General features: G+C 52.9%; 1 protein-coding gene across 1 annotated transcript in view; it reads left to right on the forward strand.

The window, feature by feature from the left end:
• The window catches only part of TRIREDRAFT_23171 (uncharacterized protein), a gene marked incomplete at both ends in the record, with an annotated part of 69518 nt that overhangs the window by 24506 nt on the left and 28357 nt on the right, over nucleotides 1-16655 (forward strand). The window contains one exon of the mRNA XM_006968504.1: nucleotides 1-16655. This exon is cut by the window's left edge and continues 13707 nt beyond it; it is cut by the window's right edge and continues 20173 nt beyond it. Coding sequence (XP_006968566.1) covers nucleotides 1-16655 — 16655 coding nt within the window.

Raw genomic sequence — 16655 nt, forward strand, 5'->3', positions numbered from 1 at the left:
GTCTTTGATGGAAGCTTGGGTGAGATCTTCACCACGCTCTCGTTTGGCGGCACTGTTTGTGTGCCCTCTGAGACTGAAAGACTCCAAGAAGCGCCTACCTTTATGCGCAAGTCCCGTGTTAATACTGCCATGTTGACGCCTTCTTTTGTTCGGACCTTTACGCCCGACCAAGTCCCGTCGCTCCAATTGCTTGTCCTCGGTGGTGAAGCCTCGTCAAAAGATCTCATCGAGACTTGGTGCGACCGCCTGCGTCTTGTCAACGGCTATGGACCAGCTGAAGCTTGCAATTACGCGACAACGCATGACTTCAAGCCGACTGACTCTCCTCGCACGATTGGCCGCGGCTTCAACAGCGCATGTTGGATTGTTGAGCCAACCGACTACAATAGGCTGACCCCTATTGGATGTGTCGGAGAGTTGATTATCCAAGGAAATGCTCTTGCTCGCGGCTACATCAACGACCCCAAGCGCACTGCAGACTCGTTTGTCACTGCTGTCGACTGTCTGCCCAGAGACATGATTTCCGGCCCTCACAGGTTCTACCTGACCGGCGATCTTGTTCGGTACAACTCCACCGGCGAAATGGAGTATCTTGGTAGGAAGGATACCCAGGTCAAGCTCCGCGGCCAACGTCTTGAGCTTGGCGAAATCGAGTACCAAGTCAAGCAGTCATTGCCTGAGATTGAGCACGTTGCTGTCGATGTGGTTCATCGCGAGACCGGCGATGCCCTTATTGCGTTCGTCTCGTTCAAGGACACGGCTTCTTCTGCTTCAAGTGACATACTCTCCCTTGATGACGAGATGCACTCTACCTTGGCCACAGTCATGGAGCACCTGAAGAGCTCTCTTCCTGGCTACATGGTGCCCAGCACTATCCTTCCCTTGAAGAAGATGCCATTCATTACCTCGATGAAAGTTGATCGGAAGAGGCTTATTGCTGTTGCAGCTGAATTATCGTTGGAAGAACTTACCTCATTCTCCCTTGTCAAGCGTGACTTTGCTCCGCCCACCACAGCCATGGAGAAGAAGTTGGCCGACCTCTGGGCTCAAGTCCTTAAGATTGATGTCGGCAGCATTGGCAAGAATGATAGTTTCCTTCAGATTGGTGGTGATTCCATCACCTCGATCCATCTGGTCACGCTTGCGCAAAAGTCTGGCATCAATCTGACGGTAGCCGGCATCTTTGACGACTCTAAGTTATCATCAATGGCACACTCAGCTGGCGAAGGCGATATTGAGCCAGTTTACGAGGTGGTGCCATTCGATATGGTTGCCACACACAATCTGAGCTCTCTGATGGAAGAAGTGCGCACCAAGTGTGGGCTGCCCGGTTCTGCGGTGATCGAGGATATCTACCCTGCAACAAGCTTCCAGGAAGGCCTCATGGCACTGGCCGTGAAGCAGCCTGGCTCCTACATTGCCAAGCAGGTCTATCAGCTGCCAAGGGGTGTTGACGTTGCTCGCTTCAAGGCCGCCTGGGAGACAACTGCGCGCATGTGCAGCAACCTCCGTACTCGGATCGTTCTTGCTGGTGATGCCTCTGTCCAGGTCATCTTGAAGGATATTGGCTCTTGGGAAGTCACTTCAAACATGACACTCAAGTCGTATCTTCAGGCGACTCAGAAGATTAACATGGACTATGGCTCTGCGCTGAGCCGCCACGCGCTCATTGAGCAGGCTGATGGCAAGAACTACTTTGTATGGTCAATCCACCACACTGTATTTGATGGCTGGACGACTCGCCTGGTACTCAACACCTTGCTCTCTGCATACATGGGTGAACAGATTGTCCCGCTTGAGCCGTATGCCCGCTTCATCAACTACGCCATCAATCTCAATATCGATGCCGCCAAGTCCTACTGGACCGAGCAGCTGTTGGATGCCAAGCGGGCATTATTCCCTGCTGTCTCCAACGAGGTTTCCCGCAACAAGACGTCAAACACTCGTGTGCTCGAGAAGGCCTTGGATCTGCCGCAAGTGAAGCAGACCTCGATAACCATGGCCTCGATCTTGCGCGCCACATGGTCCATCGTCCTTGCCCAATACTGCGATACAGACGACGTGACGTTCGGCACAACGGTATCCGGACGACAAGCCCCTGTATCGGGTATCACTGAAATGGCCGGGCCAGTTGTTGCTACTGTCCCTGTACGCGTTCGACTCGACAGAAACGCTTCGGTTCCAGAGTTTCTCAAGGGCATCCAGACTCAGGCTTCCCAGATGATTCCATTTGAACAGTTTGGTCTGCAGAATATTGCCAAGTTGAATGTTGAGGCCAAGGAAGCTTGCGACTTCAGATCACTCTTGGTCATCCAACCAATGAAGAAGCTGCTTGACACTGGCGATCGCGAAGCCATCATGGAGCCTGTTTCAGCGACTACCCGGGATGAGGAAGACTTTATGCAAAACTACTTCTCTTATCCCCTCGTCATCCAAGGCCATGTGTATGAGGAATCGGTCAATCTGGTCCTGATCTATGATGCGGACATTCTGCCTGAGCAACAGCTGCTTGCTTTGGCTCATCAATTCGAGCATGTCGCACAGCAACTTGTTGCTAAAGGCAACCGTACTACCAAGCTTGGAGACGTATCTGTGTCTGGTGCTTGGGACCTGGATTTCGCTCTGCGTCAGAACAGCGAGGTGCCCGAGCTCATCGACTCTTGCTTCCACACCCTTGTTGAACAGCAAGCTGTCGTACGGCCTGAGGCTCCTGCAATCAACGGATGGGATGCCAAGTTCACGTATGCCCAGCTCAACGAGGCTGCTAACAGATTGGCGAACCACCTTGTTGCAGAGTACGAGATCAACAACGACGAGCTTATCCACGTCTGCTTTGAAAAATCTGCTTGGTTCTTCGTTGCAATTCTAGCCATCAACAAGGCCGGCGCAGCTTGGGTTCCCCTAGACCCCTCCCACCCATCTCAACGCCATCAACAGGTTGTCAACCAGACAAAGGCCCGCCTTGCCCTCGTTTCGACCTCCCACATTTCGACTTGTGTCGACCTTGTGGACGACATTCTAGAAGTATCATCCACAACCGATGAGCTTCTTCGCAAGTCGCAGTCTTCTCGCCATGGTCCTACTCGCAAGGTCTCGCCGTCCAACGCTGCGTATGTACTCTTTACCTCGGGCTCAACCGGCACACCAAAGGGCCTTGTCATGGAGCACGGAAGCGTTTGCACATCACAAACAGCCATTGTGAAGCGCCTGAACATGACGCCCAGTGTCAGGATTCTGCAATTCGCTGCCTTTGTGTTCGATCTGTCGATAGGCGAAATTGTCGCACCACTGATTACCGGTGCATGCATCTGCGTGCCTTCAGAGCACGCCAGGATGAATGCGCTGCCTGAATTCGTTCGGCAGAACAACGTCAACTGGGCCTATCTCACGCCATCATACATTCAAACCCTTAGCCCGAAGGACGTGCCCGGCCTTGAATTGGTGTTGCTTGCCGGCGAAGCTGTGAGCAGGGACATCTTGGATGCTTGGTTTGGCAAGGTTCGTCTGGTTAATGGCTGGGGTCCAGCTGAGACGTGTGTGTTTTCCACTCTTCATGAGTGGCGGTCCAAGGATGAAGAGTCTCCTCTCACGATTGGCCGCCCCGTGGGAGGCTTCACTTGGATTGTCGATCCCGAAAACCCCCAGAAGCTCGCACCCATCGGAGTTCCAGGTGAAGTTGTAATCCAGGGACCAACAATCCTCAGGGAGTATCTGGATGATCCTGTCCGCACCTCAGACAGCACCGTTTACAGTCTCCCTCCTTGGGCTCCTAATCGAGGAACCAAGTGGAACAGGTTCTACAAGTCTGGTGATCTTTGCTCGTACAATGCCGACGGAACGATCGAGTTCATCAGTCGCAAAGACACTCAAATCAAGATCCGAGGCCTTCGAGTCGAACTAGGCGAAGTCGAACACCACGTCAAGTCTGCTTTGGACGTCCGACATGTTGCTGTCGATGTGCTTCGATCCAGCAATGGTTCGAACCTGGTGGCCTACTTCTGCTTCAGTGATCAGACGAGAATGAATGGTACTCGTGGAACTTCTGATGGAAGCGGATTGTTTGCTGAGATGGACGACGAACTGCAAACTCGTCTTACTGCCGTGATCGGCCAGTTGAATATTTCGTTGCCGCGGTATATGGTGCCGACTTTCTTCATCCCTTGCCAGTACATGCCTACCATTACCTCCACGAAGCTGGATAGGAACTACCTGAAACGGCAAACCGCGGCGCTCAGCCAGGAAGAGCTTACCATGTATTCTCTTCTACAAGGAGGGAAGAAGCGTGCACCAGAAAAAGACATGGAGAAGCAACTCCAGTCTATCTGGTCTCAGATACTTTCCATTCCATCTGAGAGCATTGGCCTTGACGATAGCTTCCTTGGCCTAGGCGGCGACTCAATCAGCGCTATCCGCCTCGTGGCTTTATGCCGTGAGGAGGCCGTCTCGCTTACAGCGCAGGATATCTTCGACGACCCACGCCTGTTTGCTGTTGCGGCACGCGCCCAGAAGATGAACGTAGTTGTGGAAGAATCTCTTGACATCGCTCCCTTCTCTCTCCTCAGCGAGAAGTCCCAGGAACTGGTCAAGGCCGATGATGTGCGCGCTCAGTGCAACCTGTCCTGGGAAACCGTTGTCGATGCGTACCCCTGCACTCCTCTGCAAGAAGGTCTCATGGCCCTCTCTGTCAAGCAGCCGGGATCGTATATGGCAAGATACGTCTATCGCATGCCTCGAACCGTGAACATTGCGCGGTTCAAGTGGTCCTGGGAGCGAACCGTTTCTCTCTGCGACAATCTTCGCACCCGCATAGTTCTCGTCGGCGGCAGAGCTACGCAGATTGTGGTCGATGGGCCTATTGATTGGGATGTCAGCCACGACTTGGAGGCGCATCTCTCGGCCATGAAGTCCATCAAGATGACCTACGGCTCTGCCCTTTCGCAGATCGCCCTGGTCAAACAGGACAATGGCGACATGTTCTTCACATGGGCCGTCCATCACTCTGTCTTCGACGGCTGGACAGTTCCCATCCTGTTCAATACCCTGCAAGCTGTCTACCAGGGCGTCAAGCCCATCCCACCCGCTCCATACGCTCGATTCATCAAATTCACCATGGGTATCGACAACGACAACACTGTCCAGTACTGGAAGGATCAGTTGCACAATGCAAAGAAAGCCACATTCCCTCCAGCTGCAGCCCAGTCGGGCTCAGTACAAGTGCTGGAAACATCGATCAACTACACACAGGCGCCTGGCTCGTCTATCACCAGAGCCACCATCTTGCGTGCGGCATGGGCCCTCGTCCTAGCCCGGTACTCTGAGAGCAACGACATCACCTTCGGCACCACGATCTCTGGTCGACAGGCGCCTGTGGATGAGATCACCAACATGGCTGGCCCAGCTGTGGCCACGGTCCCTGTGCGAGTTCGTCTTGAGAAACAGCAGACTGTATCTGCCTTCTTACAGGGAGTTCAAAGCCAGGCCATGAAGATGATTTCCTATGAGCAGTACGGTCTGCAAAACATCTCAAAGGTTAGCCTGGATGCCAAGGAGGTTTGTGACTTTACGTCCTTGTTGGTCATCCAACCCGTTGAGGACTTGGCGTACCTTGATGATGATGCTCTCCTAGTCAATGCCGGACCGGAACTCACTGGCGAGACAGAGATGATGCAGAACTATTTCTCGTACCCCCTCATTATCCAAGGCCATCTATATGAGAATAGCATCAAGCTGATGCTTGTGTATGACACTCAAGTCATTTCGACGGGCAAGATGGACGCATTGTCCCACCACTTCAACGCTGCCGTTCAACAGCTCACTCGCAATGGCAACGCCCTCCTAGACAATGTATCACTTGCGAGTGAGTGGGATATGGAGAAGGCAATCGCCTTGAATAGTGGCTCACCTGATGCTATTGAACGCTGTTTCCACGACATGGTTGATGAAGTCGCTTTAGTACGAGGTGACGCTCCGGCCCTTTCTGGCTGGGATAAATCCTTTACGTACAAGGAAATGACTGAGGCGACGAACCGTCTTGCTCACTATCTCGTCAATGATTATGGCGTCAAAGTGGGAGATATCATTCATGTGTGCTTCGAGAAGTCGGCTTGGTTCATTATCGCGACTCTGGCCATCAACAAAGCCGGTGCAGCCTGGTCAACTCTCGACACGTCTCACCCCATCGAGCGGTACCAGAAGATTGTCAGTCAGACAGGATCAAAGCTGGCGCTGGCTTCCGCTGCCAACTCGTATCGATGTGTTGGCGTGTTGCCTCACGTTATCGAGCTTACTCCTGAGCTTGATGCTAGGCTTGCCAAGAACACTTCTTGGAGCGCTTGCGGACCAGCTGTTGCAGTTATTCCCAGCGATATGGCTTATATCCTGTTCACCTCTGGATCTACTGGTGTGCCCAAGGGTGTGGTCATTGAGCACGCCACGCTTTGCACCAGTCAAACGTCTCTGTCACAGACTCTTGGTTTCCACGAGGAATACAAGGTTCTTCAATTCTCGTCTTATTCGTTCGATGCCGCGGTGTTTGAGATTGATTCAACTCTCCTGACTGGCGCTTGCCTGTACGTGCCCTCGTGGGACGAACAGATGAATGAGTTGGTGGGCTATATCCGAAAGCACACAATTACCTGCACGCTCCTGACTCCAACTCTGGCTCGAACCCTCCGCCCCGAGGATGTTCCGTCTCTGAATATGTTGATATTGGGTGGTGAAGCTCCCACTCGAGATATCCTCGATATCTGGTTTGGCAAATTGAAGCTCGTCAACGGCTGGGGTCCGACCGAGGCATGTGTTATCGCGTGCCTCCATTCGTGGACTTCGGTAGACGAGTCTCCCAGCGTCATCGGTCGACCAATTGGTGGCTCTATATGGGTTGTTGATCCGGATGATGCCACTCGCATGGCCCCCGTGGGAACGGTCGGAGAGATTGCAGTTCAAGGCCGGAACTTGTTCCGTGGATATCTCTCTGATCCCGTCAAAACGGCTGCTGCTACAGTGACAGGCCTTCCGGAGTGGGTTCCAAAGCGTGATTCCTCTGCTCACTGGGATCGCTTCTATCTCACCGGTGATTTGGGCTTCATCAACGAAGCCGGTAACGTCGAGTACTGCACTCGCAAAGACACCCAGGTCAAGATTCGAGGACAGCGACTCGAGCTTGGGGAGATTGAGCATCATATCCAAGCCAACCTCGAAGGTGTTCGACAGGTCGCCGTGGACGTCATCAAGTCCGATGCTGGTTCTACGCTCGTTGCTTTTGTTAGCTTCTCTGATGCCACGGAACCAATAGACTCTGACACATCGGCTTTCCTGCCACTTTCCGGAGATCTCCAAGCAACAATCACCAGCCTGGTGGGAACTCTGGGCACTCTGATGCCTCGATACATGGTGCCAAGTGCCTTTATCCCATGCGCTTACATGCCCCTCGCAACGTCCACCAAGTTGGACCGCAAGAAATTGAAAGAGCTTGCTGCCTCCCTGAGCCAGGATGAACTGTCTATCTACTCGCTCGCCAATGAACAAAAGGCCGCTCCTCAGACTGCTATGGAGAGCCGTATCCAGGCGATATGGTCCCAGGTCTTAAACGTCAGCATCGATTCTATCGGACGCGACGATTCGTTCCTCCAGATTGGTGGTGATTCTATCCTCGCTATTCAGCTCGTTTCCGTTGCTCGGGATGCCAACGTTAAGATTACCGTTGGCGACGTGTTTGATGATCCCCGGTTGCTCGCTGTTGCCGCAAAGGCCACTGAACTTGACGATAACGGCGAGGTCATTGCTAACATCGAGCCTTTTGGCCTTTTGGATGAACCCTTGAAGGACCTGGTTCTGAGCCAGCGCATCCAAGAGCAGTACAGCCTTCCAACTGATCGCGAGATTGAAGATGCCTATCCGTGCACGAAGCTCCAGGAGGGTCTCATGGCTCTCGCCGTCAAACAGCCCGGTTCTTACATTGCCAAGTTCCTCTACCGCCTCTCCAGCAACGTTGACGTCTCGCATTTCAAGGCTTCTTGGGAAGAGACCGTTCGTCTCCTACCCAATTTGCGCACCAGGATCTTCACTGCCGGCAACATGTCTATTCAGGCCATCCTCAAGGACGACATCTCCTGGCAACCAACAGAAGGCGACTCTCTGCGATCATACATGGGCTCAGCTCAGAACTTTGAGATGACCTATGGTTCGCCGCTGGCTCGATATGCCCTCATCGAGGACAATGGAGATACTTATTTCGTCCTGTCGATGCACCACGCTGTCTTTGACGGTTGGGGCATCAGGGTGTTGATGAGCGTTTTCCATTCTGTGTTCCGCAAGCAAGCCCCCGTTATCGAGCCGTATGTACGTTTCGTGCAGTACACCATGGATGTCAACAACGATGAAGCTTCAGACTACTGGCGGTCTCAGTTCCAGGGTGCGAGACAAACCATCTTCCCGCCCAATGCATCTGCATCAGAGAGCAGGAAGAACAGCACTCAGACGGTCGAAAAGATGATTGAGCTGCCTAGCATGAACAAGTCGTCTATCACAAAGGCCACCATGCTCCGAGCTGCCTGGGCTATTGTCCTTTCCAGGTATTGCGACAGTGACGATGTTACTTTCGGCATCACCATCTCGGGCCGGCAGGCGCCTGTACATGGCCTAATCAACATGACGGGTCCTGCTATCGCAACTGTTCCCGTGCGTGTTGCTATGGATCGCAAGACGGTTGTCAAGGATTACCTGCAGGCCATCCAGAGCCAGGCAAATGGCATGGTTCCCTTTGAACAATTCGGCCTGCAAAATATCTCTCGCCTTAGTGCTGAGGCTAAGGATGCCTGCGACTTTGGCAGTCTCCTTGTCATCCAACCCATCCAATCACTGGCCTACGTCGATGAGAGTGCAGACACTGTCTTTATCCCGCTTGACGTGGATAAGGAGGTTACCGATACCGTCCAGAATTACTTCAGCTACCCCTTGGTCATCCAAGGCCACATGCATGAAGACTTCATCAACCTTGTGCTCATCTATGACACAGGTGTGTTAGCAGAGAGCCAGATGGTTGCCTTGTCTCACCAATTCGAGAATGTCCTGAAGCAACTCGCGTCCAAGCCCGATCTGGAGCTGGGCTCTGTATCAATGGCTGGTGACTGGGATCTTGAATTCTCCAAGAGACAGAACAGCGAGGTTCCCGAGATCCTTGATGTTTGTGTTCATCAGCTTATTGAGAAGCAAGCCGCTGCCCAGCCAGATGCCCCTGCCGTCCTGAGCTGGGACCATAGCTTTACGTACAAGCAGCTCAACGAAGCATCCAACAGGCTGGCACATCTCCTTGTCAACAAATACCACGTCAAGCCCAACGACCTGGTTCACGTTTGCTTTGACAAGTGTGCTTGGCATTTCGTCGCAATAACTGCCATCAACAAGGTTGGCGCAGCTTGGGTGCCACTTGATCCCTCGCATCCTGAAATGCGACTTCGTCAAATCGTTTCCCAGACTCGGGCCACTCTGACTCTTGTGTCTTCATCTAATGCATCTCTATGCTCTTCTCTTACTGAGAGGGTCATAGAAGTCAATGCAAGCCTTGATAACGAGCTTCTGGCAGTGGAAAGCGGTGAATATGGCCCTTCTGTGGACGTCTCCTCGCACAGCGCCGCCTACGTGTTGTTCACGTCCGGTAGCACGGGCGTTCCAAAGGGTTTCGTTATGGAGCACGGCTCTGTATGTACGTCGCAGATTGCTATCGCCAGGAGACTTGGACTAGGACCAAACGTTCGGATGCTGCAGTTCGCTGCATTTGTCTTTGACTTGTCCATCGGCGAGATCGTTGGTCCGCTCATCTCAGGTGCCTGCATCTGTGTTCCTTCAGAAGACACTCGTATAAATGGCATCGTTGCCTTCATTAACGAGACGAAGGTTACTTGGGCCTACATAACACCATCCTTTGCCCGTACAATCAAGCCGTCCGAAGTGCCTCACCTAGAGCTCCTGCTACTGGCTGGTGAAGCTGTCCCCCGGGATGTTTTCGCAACTTGGTTTGGCAGCACTGTCCGCCTTATCAATGGCTGGGGGCCAGCCGAGACCTGCGTGTTCTCTACTCTCCACGAATGGAAGTCTGCTGATGAAAGTCCTCTGACAGTCGGTCGTCCGGTGGGTGGATTCTGCTGGATCGCTGACCCCGAGGATCCTAGTCGACTTGCAGCAACCGGTACCCTAGGTGAAATCCTTATCCAAGGACCTACAATCCTTCGGGAATACCTCTCAGACGTCGCCAGAACGGAGGCTACGGTCATCAAGTCCCTTCCGGAGTGGGCTCCCTTCCGCAACGAACCTGGCTGGGATCGGATGTATAAGTCAGGAGATCTTGGCTTCTACAACCCTGATGGAACCATTGAATTCTCCAGTCGCAAGGATACCCAAGTCAAGATCCGTGGTCTGAGGGTCGAGTTAGGTGAAGTTGAACATCACGTTCAGGTCGCTTTACCCGGCGTTAAACAAATCGCTGTAGACGTCTTCCAGGGCGAAAACGGTACCAACCTCGTGGCCTTCTTCTCCTTCAATGATGAAACCCGCCAAATCCATGAAGCAGATTCGTCCGGACCTTTTGAGCCGCTCGACGACAACTTGCAGGATCGCCTTACTGCTGTCGTCGGTGAGCTTAGTGTATCTCTGCCCCGATACATGATTCCTACCCTCTTCATCCCTTGCAAGTATATGCCGTCTATCACGTCCACCAAGCTTGACCGGAACGAACTCAAGCGTCGCAGCACAGCACTTAGCCAGTCTGAACTCGCTGTGTATTCGTTGCAGGGCGGAAAGAAGAGGGCTCCTGAGACACCAATGGAGAGCCTCATCCAAGCCCTTTGGTCAGACATCTTGCACGTTCCGGCCGATTCTATTGGCCGTGACGACAGCTTTTTGGGCCTAGGTGGCGATTCAATTACTGCAATCCACCTGGTCAGCATTGCTCGTGAGAAGGGCATTCAACTTGTTGTGAAGGACATCTTTGACGATCCTCGTCTCTTGGCCGTGTCCAGTAAAGCCAAGGAGATGGACATCGAGGCTCGACAAGAGCTGCTTGAGGTATCGCCGTTCAGTCTTCTGAATGCTGAAACTCATGATCTCGCTATCGGTCCAAGTGTCAGACAGCAACTCAATTTGCTCGAAGGCCAGACGATTGACGATGCGTACCCCTGTACCAAGCTTCAGGAAGGTCTCATGGCCTTGTCAGTTACTCAACCGGGATCCTACATCGCGAGATATGTCTACCGTCTATCCAGACAAGTCGATGTTGCTCGCTTCAAGTCCGCCTGGGAAACCACTGTTGCTCTGCGTGATATCCTACGAACGCGGATCGTCATGATTAACGGCACATGCATTCAACTGGTTGTCAAGGGTGGTGTCGTCTGGGATCTTATCGATTCCGAGAGTCTGGAGGAAGCTGCCCACAAGACGCACTCTCACACCATGACCTATGGCTCGCAACTATCCAGAACCTCCATCTATGAGACCAAGACTGGCGACAAGTACTTCCTGTGGACTGTTCATCACGCCATCCACGACGGCTGGTCTGTGCCTGTCATCTTCAGCACTCTCTATCAAGCTTATGAAGGTCTGGAACTGGGGACTCCCAAGTCTTACTCCGGCTTCATCCGATACACTTTGGAGCTTGATCAGGAGGCTGCTAGCAATTACTGGAGAGAACAGCTGCAAGACGCCAAGCGGGCCAGTTTCCCCAAAACCGGACTCACGACAAAATCCGCCGACAATGAGCAGAAGATTCAGGTCATGTCGACTTCTCTCAGCTTCCCTTCATCATCCAACGAAGCTGTCACTAAGGCTAGCGTCATGAGGGCTGCCTGGGCGGTTGTCCTTGCAAGATACTGCGACAGTGATGACGTCTGCTTTGGTGCCACCATCTCTGGAAGACAGGCACCTGTGCATGGTGTACTCGAGATGGCCGGCCCGGCAGTTGCAACTGTGCCTGTGCGTGTGAAGCTGGACAAGGGCCAGAGCATCCCTCAGTTCCTTCAAGTCATCCAGAACCAAGCCCATGAGATGGTTCCATATGAGCAATATGGTCTACAAAGTATTGCGAAGCTGGGAGCAGATGCAAGAGATGCTTGCGATTTTACGTCTCTCTTGCTGATCCAGCCTGTTCAGCGCCTTTCTTCGGGCGTTGCAGATGAGGAGGGCCTCTTGGTTCCTGCTCAGTCAGAGATCAAGGACATGGTTCAGAACTACTACAGCTATCCTCTCGTTATCCAGGGTCACGTATACGATGACCGAGCTGATCTCGTTTTGATCTACGACTCAACGGTTGTTCCAGAGCCCCAGATGACTGCTCTTTCTCACCACTTTGACAATGTGGTGCAGCAGCTGTTGGCTGTGGATGGCAAGTTGGGCGACATTTCTGTTGCTGGTTCATGGGATCTTGAGCTTGCACAAAAGTCCAATGGCGACGGACCCGAGATCATTGAGGACTGCATCCACTCCATCATTGAGAGACAGGTCCAACAGAGGCCAAACTCACCTGCCGTCGATGCTTGGGACGGACGTCTGACCTACAGCCAGCTGGATCACGCCGCCAATAGGCTCGCTCACCTGCTTGTTGATGACTATGCGGTTCAAGTTGGCGACATTGTGCACGTCTGCTTTGAAAAGTCGATGTGGTACATTGTGGCTATTCTCGCGATCAACAAGGCCGGTGCCGCCTGGGCACCCCTCGATTCTGCGCATCCTTTCCAGAGACTCCAGGCTGTTGCTAAGCAAACCGGTGCCAAACTGGCCCTTGCTTCGACTGCAAACGCCGGACTCTGCAAGCAGCTTGTGGATCGTGTGATTGAAGTGTCGGCAGCTCTCGACGAAAAGCTCTCGTCCAACGCCGTCAGCAGCGGAAAGGGACCTCAAGTCAATGTATCCCCTCTAGATGCTGCGTATATCCTGTTCACATCTGGTTCCACTGGTACACCAAAGGGTATCGTGATGCAACATGGAGCACTCTGCACAAGTCAAACGGACATCAGTCGATGGCTGGGCCTTGACCACACCGTCAGGATGCTGCAATTCTCATCGTTTGTGTTCGATGTGTCTGTCGGTGAGATCATGGAGCCGTTGATGAACGGTGCCTGTGTCTGTGTTCCTTCGGACCACATGCGTCTCAACAGCCTCGATGTCTTTGTCCGCGATTTCAACGTGACTTGGGCGTATCTGACCCCGTCATTTACGCGCACCTTGAAGCCGGAAGACTTCCCTGGACTCGAGCTTCTGTTGCTTATCGGAGAAGCCGTCACTCAGGATGTCCTCGATACGTGGTTTGGTCTTCCTAACACCCGCTTCGTCAACGCTTGGGGTCCTGCAGAGACGTGCGTTTTCAGCACACTGTATGACTGGCAGTCCAATACTGAGTCTCCCTTGACGATTGGACGAGCTGTTGGTGCGTATGTGTGGGTTGTGGATGCTGAGAATCCCCAGCGGCTCGCTCCTACAGGCTGCTTAGGCGAAATCGTCGTTCAAGGCCCTCCACTCCTCAGGGAATATCTTGCTGATCCTTCGAAAACGGCGGCTGCTACTGTGACGGAGCTCCCTGAGTGGGCTCCCCGACGAGAATTGACCAAATGGAACCGCTTCTACCGGACTGGTGACCTGGGCTTCTACAGTCATGATGGTCTGCTTCACTATGCCAGCCGCAAGGACACTCAAGTCAAGATTCGTGGATTGCGTGTTGAGTTGGGCGAAGTTGAACACCATATCCGAAGCTCGTTGGATGGTGTTCGCCAGGTTGCTGTCGACGTCTTCAAGACTGAGACGGGAGCCAACTTGGTGACCTACTTCTGCTTTACCGATGACACCAAGACTCCTGGCCCTGACACCGATCCTGAGGGCAAAGATGTGTTCATGTCTATTGACGCTGCCCTACAGGAGAAGCTGGGCAACATGTTGAGCAAATTGAACTCATCACTGCCTGGGTACATGATTCCAACACTCTTTATCCCTTGCGACTACATGCCTCTCATCTCGTCTGCCAAGTTGGACCGTGTCAAGCTTCGTCGCATCACAGCCGAGCTCAGTCAAGATCAACTGGAATCCTATTCGTTGCTTGACACCGATAAACGGGCGCCCGAGACGGAAATGGAGATTCGTCTCCAGAAGCTCTGGGCTGAGATCCTCAACTTACCGGAATCCTCGATTGGCCGAGACGACAACTTCCTACGAATTGGTGGTGACTCGATTGCTGCTATTCGTCTTGTTTCAATGGCCCGCGACGTCGGAATCAGCCTGACAGTTGACGACATCTTCAATGACGCTCGTCTGATTTCAATTGCTGCCAAAGCTGTTGATGGCGATGTATATAGCTCCATCATGGCGCCGATTGATGCATTCAGCCTCTTGTCACCCGGAACTGGAGACTTGGTTCTGCCCTCAGCTCTCCCCGAAGGGCAGGTTATCGAAGATGCTTACCCTTGCAGCAAGCTTCAAGAAGGTCTCATGGCTCTCGCTGTGAAGCAACCGGGCTCATACATCGCCAAGTATGTCTACAAGCTCCCAGAGCATGTGGACGTTGTCAAGTTCAAAGCGGCTTGGGAGCGCACAGTGGAGTTGTCCAGCATCTTGCGCACTCGCATCATCCAGATCAACGGCCGTTCGATCCAGGTTGTCATCAATGGTGATGTAACCTGGGATGAGACTGATGGCAGCTTGCAGCCGTGCCTTGCTCGTGCTCAATCTCTCGAGATGGGCTACGGTGATCGTCTTTGCCAGTACGCTCTCATTCGAGATGGCAACAGCACATATTTCATGTGGAATGTGCACCATGCTGTCATTGATGGTCTGTCAACTCAAAACATTCTGGCCACGCTTTTCAGGCTCTACAGCGGCATCGACGTGTTGTCAGTTCCCCCATTTGCGCGCTTCATCAAGTACATTCTCGGTCTCGATGAAGAGGTCACAGCCAACTATTGGAAGACGCAGCTGTCCAACGCCCGCAAGGCCATTTTCCCGCCCTCAAAGGATGCCTCCAATGACAAGCCAGAGGCTACTCGAACGTTGGAGACGTCTATTGATCTTCCTTCCAGCATCAAGAACTCAACCATCACAATGGCCACAGTTGTCCGATCTGCCTGGGCCATCGTGCTTGCGAGGTACTGTGAGACTGACGATGTGACATTTGGTACTACAATCTCAGGTCGGCAGGCTCCTATCCCCGAGGTCATGGAAATGGTCGGTCCTATTATTGCCACCGTGCCAGTCCGCGTCCGTATTGATCGCCGTCAGCTCGTCTCGGAGTTCCTCGAAGGCGTGCAGAAGCAAGCTGTGGAGATGACGGCCTTTGAACAGTACGGCCTTCAAAATATCGCCAGGCTGAGTGAGGACGCGCGTGATGCTTGTGACTTTGGCAGTCTTCTCGTGGTCCAGCCTATGCAGCATCTTGGTGGCGCCGGCAACGACGATGCCATCTTGGTCGATGCTGCAATTCCGGACAATAGTTCTGCTGAGTCTCTCCGGAACTATTTCTCTTATCCCCTTGTCATCCAGGCTCACTTGTACGATGATCATGTCAACCTTGTGCTGGTCTACGACTCGAACGTCATCCCAGAGGCTCGACTGGTGGCATTATCGCATCACCTCAGTCATGTTATGACACAGTTGACCACCACTGAGCCAGCTGCCTTGGACACTGTGTCAGTCTCTTCGCCATATGACGTCCAGAAGGCATTGTCATTCAATACTGAAGTCCCAGAGGTCATTGACGCCTGCATTCATGAATTGTTCGAACAACAGGCCAGTTTGCGTCCGCAAGCGCCAGCTATTGCCGCTTGGGACGGCAACTTAACCTACGACGAGCTTAACAAAGCAGCTAACAAGTTGGCTCACCACCTCGTCAACGTCTATGGTGTCAAGCCTAACGATTTCGTACACGTTTGCTTCGAGAAATCAGCTTGGTACATCGTCTCGATCCTTGCAATCAACAAAGCTGGCGCCACTTGGGTCCCCTTGGATCCCTCCCACCCTGAGCAACGATGGCAGTCTATCATCAGCCAAACAAAGGCCACTCTTGCTCTGGTCTCGCCGGGTAGTGTTGGCCCCCTATCACGCTTGATCGACAATGTTGTCGCGGTTGATTCGAACCTCGATAGCTTGCTTCCTGAACATGACGCGGCACGAGGCCTCAGTGTGTCAATCTCCCCTAGTACAGCTGCATACGTGCTGTTTACTTCGGGTTCAACCGGCACTCCCAAGGGATTCATCATCGAGCACAGGTCGATATGCACAAGCCAGAAGGCGTTCAACAAGAGGCTACGCTACCATGAAAACGTGCGCGTCTTACACTTTGCGGCTACTGTTTTCGATCTCTCGATTGGTGAAATCATCATGTCGCTTCTAAAAGGAGCGTGTCTATGTGTTCCTTCTGAGCACACTCGATTGAATGGCATCGTCGACTTTATCCGCGACATGAAGATCAATTGGCTCTATCTCACGCCCTCTTTCTTGCGAACGATAGATCCAAGCCAGGTTCCCAATGTCGAATTGATTCTCCTGGCAGGCGAAGCTGTGCCGCGCGAGGTTTTCGAGACCTGGTACGGACGCGTTCGTCTGTTGAACGGCTGGGGTCCAGCGGAAACATGTGTCACGAGCGCCATCCATGAGTTTGAATCTGCTGACGACTCACCGTTGAC

The sequence above is a fragment of the Trichoderma reesei genome, assembly GCF_000167675.1.
Source record: "Trichoderma reesei QM6a unplaced genomic scaffold TRIREscaffold_24, whole genome shotgun sequence".
Classification (NCBI taxonomy): domain Eukaryota; kingdom Fungi; phylum Ascomycota; class Sordariomycetes; order Hypocreales; family Hypocreaceae; genus Trichoderma; species Trichoderma reesei.